The sequence below is a fragment of the Mycteria americana genome, chromosome 14 (genome assembly GCF_035582795.1).
Source record: "Mycteria americana isolate JAX WOST 10 ecotype Jacksonville Zoo and Gardens chromosome 14, USCA_MyAme_1.0, whole genome shotgun sequence".
Lineage (NCBI taxonomy): Eukaryota > Metazoa > Chordata > Aves > Ciconiiformes > Ciconiidae > Mycteria > Mycteria americana.
In genome coordinates this window covers 1,205,096-1,224,936 of record NC_134378.1, presented here as the reverse complement: position 1 = coordinate 1,224,936, position 19,841 = coordinate 1,205,096, and the positions used below count along the sequence as shown (strand labels likewise).

Sequence of the window (19,841 nt, the reverse complement as noted above, 5' to 3'; positions counted from 1 at the left end):
AAAGGCCTTCAGCCCACGGTCTCCACGAGCCGGTGTGGGCTCCCACACTCACTTGTTGCAGTGCTGTTTGAGGTGCTTCTTGTAGCTGTCATCATGCAGGACGACCTCGGGGTTGCAGGTGGCGAGCCAGTCTGCATTCTTTATCTCGGGAAGCAGCATCTGGTTCTTCGTCTTCTTCCCCTTCCTTCCTCTGGGCACCGGTGCTGACAAGCCTGTAACAGCAAGTGGCAGCCAGTGAGCACCGTGGGCACTGTGGGCCAGGCCAGGCACTGCTGCGAGGCATCTGTGGCACTGGGCTGCCCAGGCAGGGCAGCAGAGCAGGGGAGCTGGAGGCTGTGCAAAGCTCCTGGCTGCAGGTTGGCGAGCCAGGGTCGGGGAAATGCACGGGGTAAATGCAGAGCATGGGAGGCTCCGTCTCCAAGAAAAACTTGGGGATCACCACAGAAACGGAATTGCTGTGAGTTCTCAGTGCAATGTTGAGCCCTAAGGATAACACGCCCCCTTGATGTATAAAAATATCACGTAGAAGCACGGAAGGGACCTTGGTCCTGGGCATGGGTCTTAGAGCCTTACTTGGACACTACAGCCAGCTCTGAAGTTCACCCTACAGGGACAACACAGGGATTTGGCATGAGAGTTTAAACAAGAGGCTCCCAAATGATCAAAGACCAGAAGACAATCGTGATGATCTGATCTGTAAGGGCTGTTTCCTATTCCGTGCAACAGGAGGAGGGCTGTGTGGGAACCAGATCACTGCAGGGGGCATTTACGCTTGGCAAAGATAACGAAGGGAAAAGGAACGCAGTCCCATCTGGCTGACAAAGATAAAATGAGATCCAGTGGCTCAATTAAACACATTTTCAACCTTGAAATAAGATGCGAGTTCACAGCAGAACATGGAGAAAACTCCTGGTGGGGTCACTACTGTTTGGAGTTTTCCAAGAGGGATGAGCTGCCTCCCTGGGCAGCCGCTTCTGAGGCAGGGTCCTGCAGGTGTCCTCTCCTGCCTATGTGTGCAAAGGGGAAAGAAGTGCCTCAGCAGTCCCGTCCCACCCGTCTGGTCTTGCGACACCAGGGAATAAGAGAGAGCATCGCCGTGTCCTCAACACCTGCATAAAGTTTGCAGCTCCGCGACAGGACAAGGGCTCCAGCCCAGGTGGCTGCTGGAAGCCTGCAGTGGGCACTAGGGCTCCTGTCCCCAGCACCAAACTGGCCGGATGAACTCTGGGCAAATGCTGCTTCCTCAGCAGCTTGGCCTCTTCCAGGATGGAAGGCAGGACGGGGCTGGATCAGAGCAGAGCTCTGAGCTGGGCTGCCCGTCTGCTGTGCTCACCCCTTGTAGTCATGCGGATACAGGATTGAGAAGGAACAGCCCCAGGATGCACTAGCAAGGGCTGGAGGTGGCTGATGCTTTCTGCACATCAGGGAGGCCTGGAGCATGGGCCTGGTCAGGTCTCTGCAAACATGAGTGGTACCTCAGGCTCCTTGGCAAGCCACAGCAGTGCCCGCTGCGTGGCTGCTCCACACTGAAGGGTTCTGCCCTCCTCCAGCTCCTGAGGTTAGGCTAGATGGTTTCGTTGTTCCTCTGGCCAAGACCACACCACATGGAGGTTTCACAGGTGGGAAAAGCCATTCTGAAGAGCTGACGGAGAAGCTCCTTGTTGCTTCCCTCTGCTAAATATCCAATTTTAGTGCTGCTCTTGCACTAAAGCATTCCTGACCCTCCCCTGAAAACGCGGCTTGTTCGTTACTTGGCGTTATCTAAATCAAGCCCATTCGTATCAGCCAATTTGTTTCTTACACTTGCTCTGCTCCCCACAGGGCTCTCGAGACCAGTCCCAGCGCTGCTCTGGGCAGGGCTGTGTGGCAAGGGCAGGAGGCAGCACTGCTAGAGCAGCTCACGTTGTAGGAGGTTATTGGAGTAACTTAAGGAAGCCACTGAAGGCCATGTGCTTGGACCTCACACTGTAAAGCCAGTCGGACATTTCCAGACAGAAGGAAATGGTGATGCTGGGTTTTAAGCACCAAGTAACATGCAGCACGCTCTCGGGGCTCAGCAACAGCACCACTCCAGAACAGCCTTCCCTGTGCTCCACCACCTCGAAACAGGAGCCCCAGGTTTCAGCCTGGCTCCCTGGTGCCAAAAGCAGGCTGGAGAGTCCCAGCCTCCTTGCTACTCACCTTGTGCCACAGATCACAAGTGCACAACAAGCAGCATGCAGCCGTGGGGCTCTGACCACCCCGAGGGAGTGCCGTGGCCTCCCCCAGCCTGCCCTCCCAGCCCAACTCACCTGTCCTGAAAGCCACTGGATGCAGGCACTGTGCTGCTAGGTCAGTGCAGACTCCTCTGCCACAGAACGGGCAGTGACCACGTGTCCCAGGCCACAACCCTCCAGCTGATCCAAGGAGCCAGCACCAGCTCTGTCTTCATATCATTAAAGACAAAAGCCGCTGTGGCTGCACGACGCTGCTTGCATGGTGGGCTCTATTTGCTGTGCTGCTCCAGCCCCAAGGGACGTCTACAGAGAGCAGACACTGCACTGCAGGCAGGGGGGCGAATCTGCAGTGCCCCACTGCCCAGGCAGAGTCAGAGACAGCGGGAGAGCAGGGCTGGGGAAGGCTCTGGATGGCCTCTGTCTGAAGCTGAGGATACACTGGAAACCTCCACCCAACAGAATGCAGATGCAATTACAAACTGGATATGTGGTGTGATATGTGGACCTCACACGCACTGGAAAATAAGCGTACGAGTCCTCTGAACAGGGACGGCACAGCCCAACCTGAGATAAAGGGTCCTGCTAGATGGACTGAGAGAAGGCAGCATCACCTGGGTAGGAGTCTGCACTGCAGAGGTCTCGGGACAAACCAATGCTGCACCTCTACCCGTCAGGGCAGGCACTGCAGACCAGTATGTTTGGGACAAGAACCGTGATGAGAGGAGACACAAGCTGGCGACCTGGGGTGAGGTGGCTGCACAGACTGCACCACCAGCTTCCCCGGCACAGCTGCAAGTGCCGCGCCTGGTGGTCTCAGCTGTTGGCGCTTGGGCCGGGGCTGCCCACGGGCACAGGTAGGGTCCCTGCACAACAATCCACGCCGCGTCCTGCGATGCCCTGAGGAACAGCCAGGCATGTCTACGCTCCGAGTAGAATAAGCACCCTCACACCTATCACACCCAATGTGTTCATACAGTCACCAGCGCCCCACGAGCTCACTGCCTGGTGTCTCCCTGCGTGGGGGAACCCTGACAGTATTCACAGGCCAGAGAAAACTTAGCAGTGCCCACTTGAGAGTAGGATGGCATCTCTGCTCCCACCACAAGGCTCTCCCTGCACCAGCCATGGCACTGGGAGCCAGGAAATCAGCCTCCCCCACCCAGCCAGCCCCTGCCACTGGTTCTGAGGGTCAGTGTGGAGGTCAGTCCCATGGCAGCCACGTTCTCTGTGCAGAGAGCATCGTGGTGCTCAAGCACAACTGCTTGCTGGCTGTTTCAATCAGCTCTGCTTTGACTTCTACAGCCTCAGTCCCGTAGGCTGGCACAGCAGCAATGGGTACAGGTGCAATGGCAGAGAGAACACGCAATACCTGAGTGATTCTGTAGAGCCTGGTTCTGGCCATCCTTTGTCGGTGTGATGAGATCCCAGATAAAACTCTTAATCTTCTCATCCCCCTTGTAGTGTTTGACACAATAGACCAGCAAGGCCCGACAAATCATCTCCATGTCCTTCTCATTCAGGTGCCACTTGAACCGCCCATGGGTCAGGATATCTTTCCAGCGTCCCCAGCTAGAACAGCAGGAACACAGGCAGAGTAAACACTCCTGTGCAACTAGAGACCTCACCGGCACCTCCCTCCAGGAGCTCGCTCAGGGGCACGGCCCTGCCAGCTCCCCTGGATAGGGGTGTTCTGCCTCCACATTACAGGAGCACAGCGGGGGAGAGGTTTGCCCAGGACTGAACAGGGCAGAGGCAGGAGCAGACTCTGGAAGCACCAACTGCCAGCTTATGCTTTGACCTCTAACTCTCCTTCCATCCCAAATGTTCGCTTAGAGCCCAGGTCCCAGCAGGGAGGTCACTGCTGGAAGGAGGGGACACTGCAAGCAGGACGGACAGAAAGTGGCTGGGGCAGCCAGTGGCCCATGTGCGCACTGGGGCAGCTGGAGGCTGTGGCTGTGCTCTCTGGGAGGGGGCGAGACTCACCCAAATATGAGCAGGTTCTTCTCCACACGGAAGCACTCAGCCCGCAGGTACCGCCGCGTCTTCTCGTTGAAGCGCCGCGAGCGTGTGGGTCGCTCGTCCGAGTCACTGTCCAGCTCGGAGAACTCCATCAGCTCATCCTCTTCGAAGGAGTTGTAGTGTTTGGTTTGCTTCCGCACCCGGGGCCTGTCAATGACCAGGCTCTCCTACGAGGGACAGAGAGAGAATGCGCTCAGGTACGGGCAGAAACACCTGCCTTCCACAGTATGTCCTCTTCTCCACACTGCCACCCTGCTCTGCTCATGCCTCTGGTTCCTGGCTCGCCAGCCCCGTGGCTAGCTATCACCTTCCCACTGGGATTTTTGCTCCCCACTGGAGCACACAGCTCCAAATTACCTGTGTGCAGCTCTGCCCACACACACAAGACAATTCCTGGCCAGCACAAAATTCAGCCTGAACAATGGCAGGCTGAAAATCAGGACCTCTGGGTTCAAACTGTTGACAACCAGCAGCTGATTCAGCTCTGAATCATAGTCCTGGCCCTCCCAGCACTGCCTGCACCGAGCACTGTGCTGGAGGCGGTGTAATTTCTGTGTCGGGGGGGATAGGTGGGCTGGAAGAGGAAAGGCAGCTTCCAAGAAGGTGCAGGAGGGAGCGATATGAAATTAAATAGCATGTACCTGCCTCTTCTCCTTCCCCCCACCCTGTTGAATGAATCCATGTCATCTAAATCTGCCTGGATTTCAAGCCTGTGGGACACCCCCCCCCAGTTCTCCCTGCTAGAGCAGTGAGCTCTGCAGAGCTGTGGGGCCTCCCTCTTGCTGCTCTCTAACACCATCTCTATGGCGCTGCTGCCTTAGCTGGAATTTCGTCAGGCCCTGGGGCCGCGCTGAAGCCAGCTGCAGTGCCCTGCGCTCGACAGAGGAGCTGGGAGGAGAGGCCCGGGGGGCAGCCAAGCCCACGAGTTCAGCAGGGCCAGCAGAGAGATGGGACCCCATCTGTCCACTCCTGCCTCCTGACAGGCAGAGTCACCAACCCTCCCAGCTCCATCTCAGCGCTCAGCTACAGAGCTCCTGCTCCCACGGGCAGAGCAGGCAGGGGCCGAGAACAAGGATGCTGCCCCTGAGAGATGCTCCTCAGAGGCACGTGGGGAACGTCTGGCAGCTCTGCTACCAGGCCAGGAGAAGCCAAGCACCGGCTTGCTGGAGCTCCACCTGCCACATTTGCCCATGGCTGCTGCTGGGAAGGAGCCATTTTGCCAGTGAGGGCAAGAGGCAAGACTCCGGGAGCATCCATTTACAGTCCGCAACCCCCTTACCCAGACATGGTGACAGGCCTGCCAGATCCACTTGGCTTTACTCCTTGTTCCCATCCCTGAAAGCAGGACAGCAGGGCTGCAAACACTGACGGAGGAAGGAGTGGCACAATCCAAACCTGTCCCCACTTGCTCCATCAGGCCAGGAGGAGCCCTGGGAGCTCCCTTCATCCCTATTCACGTTCAGCTTTTAGAGAGATCTGTTTCTAAAGCAACGCCTGGATATTGAGCCTGACCCGCACGGTCTTCAAACAACCCCCCGGGCTCAGGTGAACGTGGCTAGTATTCAGTTGGATATAGAAAATATCCAACAGGCAGCACGGGGGAGTACTCGATACCGTAAGAGCAGGGGGAAGTACCAGAGGAGTTGTCCAAGCCATAGCTCCTCTCGCGACACCCCTTGCGCTGTCAGGGCCAAACCCAGCTGGCCTGGGTGACCTCGCTTGCACCCTCCTGCTCAGAGAAGATGAGAAGCTGAGCAAGAGGGAGCATTTCCAGACACCATGCAGGGCTGTGTCCATCCCCTGAGGCACTGAGACCCTGCCAGCCCCTTCCCCAGCCTGCTCTAACCTAGGACAGAGCTCTGAGACCCAAACCAGACCAAGCATCCACACAGAGTAATGCTCTGACAAATCCAGTGCCACAGCCATGATATTCAACCTCCCTGCAACCTGCCTTCGTCTGTGAGCGCAAACAAGGTGGGGAAGCACCACGGCATCTCACAGCCCTCACAGCATTGGTGCATTCACCAGAAAGAGACATTTCTTCTGCAAAGAGGTGCTGCCTTCTAACCAGCACCCACTGCCTGCTCCAGCCCAGCCAGTATACTGCTCCCACTACAGCACCACAGCCCAGTGCTTGCTCAGCGAGGGTCCCCAGTTCCAGAGGTGCCCTCATAGCCACGAAGCCAGTGAGAGGCAGGGACCTGAGGGTGCCAGTGTGCCTGACACAAGCCTCTTGACCAGCAGTGTCTCAGCACTGTCATGCCACTGCAGCTCCTCAAAATCCTTCCGTGCTGCTGCTGGAGCCCACATGTTAAACATTATGAATAAATCACAACAGAGAAGCGTGGTTGTTACGGTTATTACCTTGGCATTAAACAGGACCACATGATGCACGACCGATTACAGGGACCTGCCTGCTCTGATGTTACCTGCTCCCCACCAGCCTCAACTAATTGCAAGTCCACTTTGCTTCTAGGTCACTAAATGGCTGGACTTGCTGCTGGGTTGAAGGCTCCCTGAACTGGCCCATGGGTGCCGTGGCCCTGCAAAGGGCCTGGAGGGCCACCTGGGGAGAGGAGAGGGAGCCCGGCCCAGCAGGCGCAGTCGCACACAGCACGGCTTCCTCTCTGCCCGCTGCCAGGAGAGCCGGGGCGCCCTGCTGAGCTTCACCATGATACCATGGTGTCACCTCCTTGGCCATTGAGACCTGGGGTGGTGGGAGCCGGGGGGCTGCAGTGAAACGAATGTGCCCGGCGCTGCGAGCTCCAGGGCTCGAAGGGCTGGAGTATACAAACTCATGTCAGCTCGCCAGGCCTCCTCCAGAGCTGCGAGGCCAAATGTTCCCCTCTGCCCAGGGTGCCAAGGCTCACGTGGACTTGGGTTTGGGCTGGGGAATGGTTATGCAGCTTGTCCTGAGCATGGGAAGAGCCTTGCTCACCCCACCAATCCCCAGCCACAGCAAGAGCTAGCACTTGGGACCCTTTGTGCCCTGCCAGGGCACACGGCAGCTTGGCCCTGGTGTGCCTCAAGCTAACAAAGGTCTCTGGGCTTGGTGAGACAGCCAGGGAGCCGGGAGATCAGAGCTGGCACCTGGAGGGCAGCATGGGAGCATCTTGGTACTGCTCCACGCTGGAGCCCCAGCCCCAGCTGCCCAGGCTGCCAGCACCCAACCTGGCTGGCAGCGGGAGGCACTCATGCCTGGGAACTCTGGCACAGCTCCAGCTCACGCACAGGCAGTCACACCAGTCTGCTGGGTTCACAGGCATGCCATTGCACTGGCTGTTTCATCCTCTCCTCCCATCACACGCTAGGCTTGGGAGTAGCTGGGAGCACAGACTGAGCACTGAGCACCCTGAAATACCAGGTAGACACAGCCCAACATGTGGCTACAGTAATTGGGACTTTAGCCAGCACTCACGGATCAGTCTTCCCTTGAAGTAATTCCTGATGCCTAACATGTATTACTTCCCGAGCCCAGCAGAAGCACACAGCTCCTGCCTGGAGACCGCACCACGTGGTGTCAGATCAGTTGTGGGGCACACAGGCCACGAGCTGGATCCTACCTTTTCATTCTTGGCGTCTGTATCGAGCTCTGCTATCTTGGCCCACTTTTGCCAGAAGTTGGGGTCATCTAAGGAAATGTCAGTTCTGTTTCCTGATGCTACGAAGCTGGCCTGGGAGTGAAAGAAGAGGAGTGAACAGGGTGCAACCCACCATCCAGATGTGCCTTCCCCCATGCACATCTGTCTGCAGCACACAGTTTCGCTGCCATGGGGTGGTTACCCCCCACGTTGACACATGCCAGAGTGTTCTTTGTTTGCTTAAGGGAGCTAAACCCCTCTCTTCTGCAGTCCTGCCTGACCCGTTGGAAACGGAGCCTGGCCTGTGCCACCCGCAAGAGGAGGAAGGACAGATGGCCCTTGGTGCCGCCAGCAGACACCAGCCACAAGCGTGGCACAGAGCTGGCTCCTTGGGCTCTCTCCTGTGGGGATGTCAGGGCCCCACGGCGCACAGCTTCCCATGGCACAGCAGGACCCAGCTTCGGGCATCATGCAGGCCAGCAGCCAGCTCCTGCCACCACCCTGGGGGTCTCCCTGCAGAGCCAGGTCCCACGGCAGCAGAAGAGCGAGGCAGGAGACAGAGATGGGCTGCGCTGTAGGAGGGCTGTGCTGAAGGTACCACAACTCCTTTCCATGCCACCAGCAGCGCAGGTCTCCACCTGCCTTTCTTGCTCGGCAAAGCACCACACTGAGGCAGCAGCGGTGTCTGGAAGGGCAGGGGAGGTGACAGACTCCAGATCAAATAAGCTCAGCCCATGAGTAGAAGATCAACCCAGCTCAGGGACTTGATCTCACCCAGCCTTTGAACTCATCCATCCTCCCCAGGGAGAGGCCTGAACCTGCCCACAACAGCCCTGGGCAGAGGGTCTAGCTCTGGGCATGGCCTGCTGCCATGGCAAGGAGTCCTCAGCCCATCATAAGAGCAAGCCCTCCACCCCACAGTGCCCCGACTGCGACGCAAGAGCAGCTCTGCATCTGTCCACACTGCCAGCCCTGTGACAGAGCACACCCTGGCACTGCCCGGCACCTGGAGGACAGCCACTGCTCTGCCTTCTCACCAGCCTGAGCTGGCCTTAAAGGGAAAGTGGAAGCTGGCAAGCTGAACCCTCCCAGGCAGCCTCACATCACCCACCCTGGCTGGTGGCCCCCTCCTCAATGCTCTGCTGACCACCAGTGAGACAGGAGACCGCACTGCTGCCATGCCCCAGCAAGGTCTCACTCCTGGGCGCAGTGGGACAGGCAGGAGAGCTTGGCCTCCATGCGGACGTATCTCAACACACAGGTAAGAGGTCAGTCCACCAGTACTGCCCTGCACACTCCCAGAGTGTCCCCCACCACCCCGGAGGGAGTCCCCCTTCTCTCTGATGGAGCACAGCACACCTTGGCGAAGGTGGAGCCCTTCCCCTCAGACTGGATCGTGATGGTCTGTGTCCTGCGCTGGAGGATCTGATCAATGTCTTCCTCGCAGAACTTTGATCCTTCGTCTTCCTCGTCCATGAGAGCGCCGTAGGCACCCTTCCGCAGCAGGTCCTCCACCTCCATCTTTGAGAGCTGCTGAACCTGCCCATAACACAGGGGCATCACCAACCTGGCCAGCCACCCTGGGCACTGCACAACAGGAGAAGCTCTTCGCTCTGCCCCAGGAGGGAGGGCAGAGATGCCCCAAGCCAACCCAGCCCTCCTGCCACTACAGCAAAGAGGTCACTTCAAAATGCTGCCTGAGTGACTGTCAGAAATTTCAGTCCTTGTCACCCAGACACAGCACCACGTGTCCCCCAGTGCCGTGGCACTGCAGGGACAGCCTGCCAGGCCAAACAGCAGCAATGTGAGTGTGTGGGACTGGGCTCTCCCTCCCCAGAAGCCTGCCCAGGTCTCTGCTCCAAGCTGGCAGGGGAAGGAGGAGAGCTCTCCCGCAGTGCCTCCCACCTAGCCCCACTCTGACAGCCGACCTACCCCGTTGGTGCTGCCCTTGCGGTTGATGTCCTGCAGCACAGCCTTATCCAGGCCCAGCTTCAGGCTGGCCTTGTCGAACATCTCCCGCTCATAGGAGTTCCTGGTGATGAGGCGATAGACTTTCACCGCCTTGCTCTGCCCGATCCGGTGGCAGCGAGCTTGAGCCTGGGAGTGCAGAGGGCACAGCATCAAGCACAGTGAGGCCAGCAGGACGGGGACTGTGTGGCTTGTGGCACCCTGCACCAGCACCCACCACTCACCCACCTGAGCCGCAGTCAGCTCCCACCCACCAGAGCACCCTCATCTAGTGCCTGTGGCTGACCTGGCAGGGCTCTGTCAGCAGGTGCCGGTTAGCGCCAGGCCTGCACAGTTGTGGAGCAGGAATCCGAGACCCCTGCACCCTCGGGCAAGGGACACAGGGCTCAGGCTGGAGCCTTGGCTCTCTGCAGACAGGGAGCACCCAATACTTCACCCCCTCCAACACCAGGTATTGACAAAGTGTGGCCTGGTCTGTGGCCGACCCGTGCTTTTAGAGCCACACCATGATCTCCCCCATGACATGTCCCCTCTGCCTGCACTCCTGCCAGCTCTCCCAGCACGGCACCCCATGCCCAGTACAGCCAGGTGCTGCTGCCCTTCCCCCTCTGGCTGGCATGAGTGACGGGAGCCGTGCTGCAGGACGTCCCAGCAGCCTGTCCTGGCCCAGCCCATTACCTGGAGGTCATTCTGTGGGTTCCAGTCCGAATCAAAGATGATGCAGGTGTCAGCAGCGGTCAGGTTGATGCCCAGCCCGCCTGCCCGTGTGCACAGGAGAAAGACGAAGCGATCCGAGTCGGGCTTGCAGAAGCGGTCGATGGCAGCTTGGCGCAGGTTCCCACGCACCCGCCCATCAATGCGCTCATAGGTGTACCTGCTCCGAGAGGGGAAGAGGCGAGAGCAGGGTCACAGCAGGGCCTGAACTGGCTGTGGCTTACAAACCCCTTCTTGCTCCTTCCCCTGGGCTGTGTGTGGGCACGCAGGCAGCCAGAACTTACTGGCAGGACCTGTGCACAGGTGGAGACTCAGGCCCCATCAGCTTGTGTGCACTGTGGCTGTTCCCAAAAGTCATTCCTCCTATGATGGCAAAATTGTCACGACCCCACACACGGTGCATGGATATGGGGCTCGTGGGAACCAGGACCAGGGGAAGGCCCTATTTCCATTTGGTCACTCCTAGGACTAGCCCTGGGCAACGCAGAATGGACAGGTCAGAGCTACCCAGCTTTGGGGTCTCTGCACCCACCAGCAGTAGCCAGTAACTCGGATCCTTTGGCACGTGGGCACAGAATGGCCAAATCCCCACCCCGGGCTGTTTTCCACTCTGTATCTACAGTGCAGGATGGAGGTGATGTGGAGGAGCTGTGGTGAATGCTGAAGCCTGTACTAACCGCCTCTGAATGAGATAGTCTTCCAGGATGTCAAGGCAGCGCACCATCTGGGAGAAGATGAGCACCTTGTGCCCACCAGCAATCAGCTTGGGAAGCAGCTTATCAATGAGCACCAGCTTCCCAGCCGCCTGGATCATCGCCTGCAGCTGGAAGTCCGGTGCCTCTGGGCTGTGTGTTTTACGGAAATCTTCCAGGATCTTCTCCTCTGCTCCTGCCAGGTGAGAAGGGACGTGAGCTCTTGGTGAGGCTGGTAGTGCAGCTGCCCCCAGCCTCCCATCCAGGGCAACAGCAAGCCACCACGCGAGGAACAGAACCCATGCAGTCGATCAGACCTAGGGAGGTTGGCTAGAGACCTCCAGATCCTGTGACTCTACTCCTTCTTCAGGGCTTGCACCAGCTCTTGGCAGAACAAGCCAGGCTGGGATGTTGGAGAGGGTTCTGCGCCAGAACACCCCCAAACATAGCAAGCCTCACAAGACCCTGAGGTGCCCGCCAGCAAGCAGCACTTGCGGGGAGCTGGGCTGCCCATCCCGTGAGGGCAACAAGGCAGATCACTGCATCCTGTGCTGGGCCTGGATGCACAACCACACCAGCAGCAGATGGCACGAGGCTCCCAAGCTGGGTGAGCTCTGCAGGTAGTGACCAGTAAATGTTGCAGTGATATCCATCCCCCCGACCCCTCCTGTGCACAGCCCTCACCATTGATGAGATACGGGTGATTGCAGCACTTCCGCAGCTCCATCATAGTGTTGATGAGGTTGGGCATATTGTGCTGGTTGGCACCCTTGGAGAGGAAGGAGAAGTTCTTCTCCAGGATGGCCCGGTAGTATTTCTTCTGGATATTGGTCAGCTCCACCTCAATGATGGTCTCCTGCTTGGGTGCCAGATTCTTCTCTACATCATCCTTCAGCCGTCGCAACATCATGGGCTTCAGGATGGACTGCAGCTTCTTCACCTGCCAGAGCAAGTGCAGAGATTCACTGCCCTCCCTGCATGGCAAGCACACAGTGACAACAGCAGAGGGGCCTGCAACGCTAGAGGCTCCCCAGGCTGGAAACCCACTACAAATGACCCTGAAGCAGCTGCTCTGCTGACAGCCAGGACAGCTTCAGGGTCTGGCTTCCTTGGGGCAGGCATGTGAGTGACCAGCCCTGGACCATCAACTCCACACGCTTCTGCTGCCAGCAGCCTTGGGTAAATGTGTCTGCTGTAGGAGGAGAGCCGAGAACTTTGATAGCAGCTGAGAACTTTGATAGCAGCTGAGATGCTGGTTGCTCCGTGTGCCCGTGCCTGCTCCCTCAGAATGATGATCTTTGTGCAGTATCTCCACTTCAGCCAGACATTCAAATGGCAGCAAGACAGCCCAGGGGACTGAGCTGCTTTCCATGACCCCTGCTCCCCAGGGCAACCTGACAAGGGCGACTGACACATGGACTTACTGATCTCCTCACTCCCCCTACACTCCTATTGGTCTCAGGGACAGACCAGGTAGGAAAGCCGGGTGAGCTGTGCTGCCCAGGCATGCAAAGGGCAGTAGGGAGCTAGGTGGGGAGCAGACCACTGCCTTGGCACAGGCTGGTCTCCTCTCTCCAAAGCAACATTGTGGGCTCTGTCACAACTTTGCTTTTCCCAGCATGAGGAGGCCTGTTCACTTCCATGAAGCACGTGTCTGAGTGCATGCCTGGCTTGGTGACCATGTGTCCCAGTGGCCTGTGCTAACAGTCACCAGCGTCACTCTTGTAGGTACCTGCTCCTCTGTCTTCAGGTCTCCAAACTCCTCCAGGAAGGCTGTCTCTGAGGGGAACTGCTGTGGCTCCAGGAAATTCAGGAGGCTGAAGAGCTCCTCCACCGAGTTCTGCAGGGGGGTCCCTGTCAGCAGCACCTTGTGCTCCTGCGTATACACAGAAAACAGGTTAAGGGCTCAGACCCACTGGCTCGGTCCAAGGGGTCCCAAGAGCGCAATGGTCCTTGTCTTCCAGCCTCAGGAGCACTCTGGGTGGCCTGGGGGCACACATGCACCCTGAAAGGCTCCCTGGCCATGGTGCCAGCCCTGATGCAGCCACTGCCACGCAACACTGTCTTGTGGCTCCGAGGACGCTCCCCCTGGACGCTCCCCTGGACATGTCGCAGTCCAGCTCTTTGCAGCAACAACAGCCAAAACCCAGAATTCCACACTGCCCCCAGGCTTCAGCCCTGCCCTGGCACAAGACCCTCGGGCAAGGCTGTGCTGGCACTGGACGGGGACGCTGACAGAGCCCAAGCCTCCTTGCACCTGGGGGCAGGATGTCCCTCTTCAGGGCTCAGGTAGAACAAGAGGAAACATAGCCCAGAGCCATGTGATACCGAGAGGCATCAGGGACCTGCCTGCTAGGGCCAGCGTGAGCAGCGTGCTCCAAAATCAGCAGGGGCATGTATGACTGTGTCAAGTGTGCACTGGGAACAAGGAGGAGCTTTTATTAGAGGTTCACCATCTAGGTACATGTGCAATAAAAGAAGGCAGGGGTCCAGACAACGCCCCAAGACCTGGGGTGTGAGGAGCGGATGGCCCCTCAAGGGGAACGCACTCCCTTCCATGCGCTGACAGCACAGGCTCTGGTTCAGGCACCACCAGGTGCTGCCTCCCGGGGCGCACCAGCCACTTTGTCCCAGCACTGCCAGAGACTTGGGCACCCACTCACTGCTCAGGCTAATCCTCCCGACCAACCTAATGCAGGGAACATCCCCAAGAGTCACCAGCTATGAAAGAAAGGCAATTGTAAGGTGGGAGGCTTCCACAGGACTTGTACAAAGGAAAGTGATGGTTACAAAGCGGGGCCAGCAGCAATCCCGCTTTGCCCCAGGCTACTCACAACCCAGCAGGGACCTGCACAAGACACAAGGTCACAGGGAAACAGCAGGGTCTTTGGGTACTGGAGACATCAGACTTATAATTTTTGGAGGCCTGGCCCAGCTACAGTGGAGCGTGATGGAAGCTGGGTAGGGCTGGGACATCCAATATGCCTGATGGCCCTCGGTCCAGCAAACAGCAGTGCTGCCTTTCCCAGGGCTGGAAAGGAGCTGGACATCCAAATTCGTTTCTCAGAGCAGCTCACTGATCCCTTTTTCACCACGCACAGTCCTGCACCCCCATCCCTGGCACAGACTTGGTCCCATATTTGCAGAGCAGTAAGAAACCAGCTTGAATACTGCAGCTCTGCTCACCACAGGGTGCAAGGCACACCATGGCCAGAGGATGCTGTGCATGGCTGGTCAGCAACTGCCTCCGTGTGCCGCAGCAGCCTAAGCTGCGCTGGAAGGCCAGACAGTGCTCTGCCAGGGAGTGCACACACAAGGGAAGGCATGGGCGGACTTGGCCTGCTGAGGGTTAATATTCCACTTCAGCAAAAAGGAGTTTGTGATGGCTGCAGAGCACCAGTGCCCCATCCATCAAAGGGCCCCCCATCACTGGCACTGCTTCAGTGACCTGAAGGGTCCTGGATGGTTTTCCCTCTGACAGTGAGCTCTCAGCCCTGGCACTGGGCCTGAGCAGCTGGCAGTGGCATCTGACTGCTAGGCATGGCCATCTCTGGCCCACACTGCTCTCACATGAACCTGGGCAGGACATGCTCACCAGGGCCATGAGCTTCAGCCCCTCCAGGAGTTTGCAGTTCCTGTTCTTCAGGCGATGTGCCTCATCAATGACCACGCAGCGCCACTGGATCTTCTTCAGCTCTGGGCAGTCAGCAAGGATCATCTCAAAGGTGGTGATAACCACCTGGAACTTGAAGATCCCAGGGAGAGGGTTACCCTAGGGAGACATAAACCACATGCAGCGCTTGACTCCTGCAGGGCGGCAGGACACTCAGACATGCTGTCAACATATCAGTGTTAGCATCTGGGTCCTAGCTGGGATTTCCCCAGATTCATCTCTCTCAAGCAGTGGGGAGGTTCCTGCAAGCCTCCTCACTGACCGCAGGCTGCGTCTCTCCAAACCAGACACTGCTTCAGGGCAGACAAACAGGCCTGGACAAGAACCGTGGCTGGGGCTCTGCTGCATTTTCCCCTTTCTGCATGAGTTGGGCCTGTTCTTCACCCATACACAGTGCACCCTGAGCCCATGCCAGCAAAGGGGTCTTAAAAAGATCACCTTTCCCTCTCCAGATGAACCACAAGCTCCACATGCAGCTCAGTGGTTCCCAGGTAAAGGAATCCAAGGCTGGGGGACGCACCCTGGGAGTGCTGTGTGCGTCATTCACCTGTGTGTCCCTGTACACCATCTCATATTGCTGGATCATCTGCCGGCTGATCTGGCTGCCGTGGTACACGATGGCATTCATCTCTGTCCAGGTGCGGAACTCCCTCTCCCAGTTGGTGATGGTGGAGAGAGGTGCGATGATGAGGAAGGGGCCATGGATGCCCATCAGGAATATTTCTGAGAGGAAGGTGATTGACTGGATTGTCTTCCCCAGCCCCATCTCATCAGCCAGGATGCAGTTCTTCCTGCAGAGACGGATAGGGGCAGGTGAATGTGGCTCTCAGGGGCAGGAACCACCCTATCGCCAACTCCTCGATGGGATGTCAGGCACATCACCTCCACCCACACCTCTCTGACCCTGCAGCGTGAAGGGTGAGGGGACATTGGTACAGTGGCCCAAACCGGTCTGGGTAAGCCAGACCATCGAATTTCTGGCAAGATGATGGACTCAAAGTTAGTGTGAAAGATACTGTCCTTTGGGTGCACGCTAGCCAGTGAAAGATGCATCTGATGGCTTGCTGCAGCTGAGAATATGCATATTCCTGCACTCCTGCCACAGGACTGGGTCACCGGTAGCCCGGCCAATACCAAAAATCAGGTGTATCTTAGACCCATAGCTAAGCCCTACTATCTCCAAGACTTACCAGCATTTACCAGGGAGAAACATTCCTAAAGACTCAATTGCAAAGCTAAAACAAAATTTTTCTGGCAGCTGCCTGCCAGCTCCAGCACTGGAAGGTCTCAGCGGCTGCTCTGTCAGGCCCCTGTTTGTCAGCTCTGCTCCCCCAGCTCTGCTGCTCCTGTGACTGCACACACCGGGGCCCCACTGCCAGCAGGACTCCTGGTGGGAGCACAGGGCTGCAGCCCCTCCTCACCTGTTATACCAGTTAAAGAGCAGCCAGTTCATTCCCTCCAGCTGATACTCCCGCAGCTGGTTGCTGTTCTTATACTCCCGGGACTTCTCCAGTTTCTGCCAGGACTCAGATGCTGGGCGCTCCTAGGAGAAGAGAGCAGGAGCAAGGTCCATGGAGAGGAAGAGGCTAATGCTCAGCAAGGCCAGACCCCGCTTCTGGGGCTGCACATCAGGATAACACTTCAGAACAGTCACTGACAGCTGATTCACAGCAAGGTCCCCACCCTTGGATCCTGCTAACTAACCCATCTGGAGGGGAGGATATGGGGCTTGCACTGCAGCAGCAAGGACAAGAAGGTCAGCACTGCTGGACCTTGGCAAGACACAGACAGTCCTTGCCTGCCCAGGGCAGCGAGCTGCCAGCCGGGTACGTTACCTCTGGGTACGTTACCATGTGCTTGATTTCTGGAGGGATTTGGAGGGCTTCAAACTCTTTAATCTTCCCTGGGTCGACATCCTCCTCCAACTCCCAGGTGCTCTCCTCATAGGGCAGCGAGCACCACTTCACCAGGTAGTGAGTCACCTCCTGCAGCGCAGAGAGACAGGCTCAGAGACAGCGCAGGGCTCATGGACGCTCAGTCCCAGCATGCGGGCACAGACTGCGACTGGGAGCGAGTCACAGGGACAGTCAGCGGCCCTCCATTTACCCGTGTACCAAGGGGTCCCTGGGGACAGGGCTCAGGCTGGGAAGGCCTCAGGGTGCTCAGAGATGACAAGCGATGCACATCGTGGGTCTGGGCCTCCTGCCAAGCCTCCCTCCCTCCCTCCGCAGGGCAAACAAGTGATGCAGCCACTCACCTCCCCGGTGTCAGGGTCCTTCGTATGAGCCACCTCCAGAATTCGATCTACCTCCACATAGTCTGGGTTGAACAAGTCCTCATCAGGCTGTGACAGCAAAGAGTAAAAAGAGAGGCAAGTTCAAGGTGATTCCAGGGTTAAACAGATGGCAGGCACAAGTAAACAGCTGCGGGACATCTGTCCCCAGGATGCTGCTAGCTGTGCGCAGCACACCAAGTGCCCTGGACGCAGGTACATGACATCTGTCTCTGGGCAGGGAGGATGCAGGAGCCTTGCAGAAGGCAAAGCTCTTGCTTTAGAGCGGCCGCAGGCTCCATGTTGCCCTTGCTGGGAGGCAGGAACGTCCTCTCCAGCCCATCTGGCCCCAAGGTACACAGCCCTAAGCTGTACGCTACAGCTTACATGCAGCATCCAGAGCTATGACTGCCACAGCACAGAGCCACACATAGCACCCGATGAACTCCACTCCTCTGCAAGGGATGACACCTTGTTCTCTGTCTCTGCCTCTCTCCCTCCCCACCTTCAGCTCAGCAACCACCAGCAGCAACCGCTCGTGAGGCAAGGGCTCATCCTCCTGCCAGGAACACCTGGGGAGGAGTGGGCTTTAGATGAGAAGTGGTTGTCAGAGAGAAACATTGTCTAGGGATTGGGAAGGAGAAAAAACAGGCTTCTATGTTCACAGCTCCCCAAGCCCCAGTTATTCACAGGAAAGAGCATTTGCTCCTTGCTAAATTGTTAGTGGTACAGTGCATTCCTACACATGCTTTTTCTTTGCATCCTGGGAAAGACCCCAAACCAACTCGGGAGTGAGAAATTTGACACACACCCCCAGCTTTCCAACTACATCCATGGAGAAATCTTCATAGCCTACTGGCCTGATTTACACTTGTAAGGGGCAGTTTGAGGAGATCCAACAACTATCTCTGGAGCAGCAAGATAAATTATAAAACACCTTTCATATTAAACAAGATTAATCTGCTTATAGAGCACAGCAGGCAGGAGCTGCCCTAAGCCCAAGTATTTATAGCTCCCTCTCTCCCATAGCATCTCTGCTCCACCATGAAAGCACCTTCAGCACTGCACACTGCCCTCCCTCCCATTGAGCAACACTTCCAGGGTTGGCAGCGCCTGGAAAGTGACATTTGTCACCCTGTCCATACCTCTGTCAGTGACAGCATGGGTGTTCAGGGCACTGTCATGACCCTTTGGCTCCAGCATCCCCACACACTCACCCTCTTGTGCCCGTGCCCTGGTTCAAACCAGCTTGGAAGCTCGAGGTGCCACACTGCTGCCTGGGCATTGCCACGGTGTCAGCGAGGGGGCACAGGCAGGGCTCTGGGCAGGACCCCGGGATCACTGAGCTACGGCAGAGCTCAGGCAGGGCAGGCACAGCTGCACAGGGAGCCCTGCCTGCCCACTCCCAGCCCTGAATTTTGGCCTTGGAGCTGGTCTCGCCTGGGCAGGGAGGTGCCAGAGGCAGCACTCAGCTCTTGGCCCGCTCAGCCACTGCACCGGGCCCACGTGTGCTGGGGTTGGGCACAGCTGCTTGCCACTCTCAGCTCTCACCTCTGTAAAAATATGCTTCATCTGAGCCTGCTTGTTCCGGAAGCGCTTTATCTTCTGGGAGATCCTGGGGTCCTTCTCCAGCTCCTCCAGAGTTGCCCACTTACAGTGGAGGTAGGAGCTGCAAAGGAAAAAAAAAATCAACAAAATGTGACCAAAGAGGCCTTTGGGCCCAATCACGTCCACCATGCAGACCAGCAGGGATCTCCCAGCGACCCCGAGAATACTCAGCCTATGCCTTGCCATAGTGAAACCCCAAACTGGAGGAAGCCATGGCCCAGGTCCAGGCCAAGACTGAGCACTGCGGCTGCAGCAGCTTTCCTGCTTCCCACCGCCGGGGCTGGCTCAGAAGGACGGGGGCAGTGAGACAGGGATGCTGGGGCTGCAGCTGGGGATGGGACGGAGGTGGGAGCACAGAGCCCTCGCTCCTGCATGCACAGGGCCCACTGCTGTGGCACAGAGAACAACACCGCACGTACAAGTTCCTGTACTTTACGTAGAACTCCTCCATCTCAAATGCCAGGCCTCCGGGATGAGCCTGAAACCAAGGGAAGGAGAGTTAGTGACAGTCAGAGCCTGTGCGGAAACTGGGGGCATCCTCTGTGGCCTGGGCACAGACAGGTGTCCCCTGCCCAGCCACAGGCTCCGGGCAGGCTGAGCCCCACAGACGGCAAGGACAGCCAGGCACTCGGTGTGCTGCCTGCCCTGGAGGCTCAGTGGCCCTGGGAAACGTGGTGTGAGACCACCCTTGAGCACAGAGGACTCAAACACCTCCTGGGCATCAGCCCAGGCCTGACTCCTCTCCAGAGGCTTTCTGGTGCCCAGGGCAGGAGAGGCACCACATTGATCCCCAACCCAGAAAGATACCAGTCTGGGCATACCCCAGCAGCACCCTGCAAAGAGCAAGTGCAAGGAATGGCACGGCAGCACCGACTGCTGCTACGTCTCATGTCCCTGCTGCACAAGGCAGCCAGGTCCCATCTCTCCTCTGCCCAGGGACCTCCAGCCCCACTGAGATCTTTGCCACTCACCTCCTTCTGCACCATCCTGGAGGCAAGGATCTTCTCAATGATGTTGGCATCATCCTCGGGAGGCTCCTGGGAACAGGAGAGCAAAGCGCTGTTTTCCCGGTTCATTGTGTGGCTTGGCCTCTGGCAC

General features: G+C 57.7%; 1 protein-coding gene across 11 annotated transcripts in view; it reads right to left on the bottom strand.

The window, feature by feature from the left end:
* CHD6 (chromodomain helicase DNA binding protein 6) overlaps window positions 1-19,841 on the bottom strand; it is a 95,973-nt gene that overhangs the window by 21,854 nt on the left and 54,278 nt on the right. For 9 of the 11 annotated variants that reach the window (XM_075517466.1, XM_075517467.1, XM_075517462.1 and 6 more), the window contains 18 exons: window positions 19,715-19,780; window positions 19,163-19,221; window positions 18,687-18,804; window positions 17,121-17,207; window positions 16,699-16,848; window positions 16,285-16,406; window positions 15,411-15,654; window positions 14,786-14,962; window positions 12,923-13,066; window positions 11,875-12,130; window positions 11,176-11,386; window positions 10,463-10,658; window positions 9,749-9,913; window positions 9,176-9,355; window positions 7,799-7,909; window positions 4,200-4,402; window positions 3,586-3,785; window positions 53-212 (listed from right to left, as the gene is read on the bottom strand). In XM_075517466.1, coding sequence (XP_075373581.1) covers window positions 53-212; window positions 3,586-3,785; window positions 4,200-4,402; window positions 7,799-7,909; window positions 9,176-9,355; window positions 9,749-9,913; window positions 10,463-10,658; window positions 11,176-11,386; window positions 11,875-12,130; window positions 12,923-13,066; window positions 14,786-14,962; window positions 15,411-15,654; window positions 16,285-16,406; window positions 16,699-16,848; window positions 17,121-17,207; window positions 18,687-18,804; window positions 19,163-19,221; window positions 19,715-19,780 — 2,849 coding nt within the window. The remainder of the gene's footprint in view (window positions 1-52; window positions 213-3,585; window positions 3,786-4,199; window positions 4,403-7,798; window positions 7,910-9,175; window positions 9,356-9,748; window positions 9,914-10,462; window positions 10,659-11,175; window positions 11,387-11,874; window positions 12,131-12,922; window positions 13,067-14,785; window positions 14,963-15,410; window positions 15,655-16,284; window positions 16,407-16,698; window positions 16,849-17,120; window positions 17,208-18,686; window positions 18,805-19,162; window positions 19,222-19,714; window positions 19,781-19,841) is intronic. The other 2 variants (XM_075517461.1, XM_075517468.1) reach the window with 1 other exon arrangement.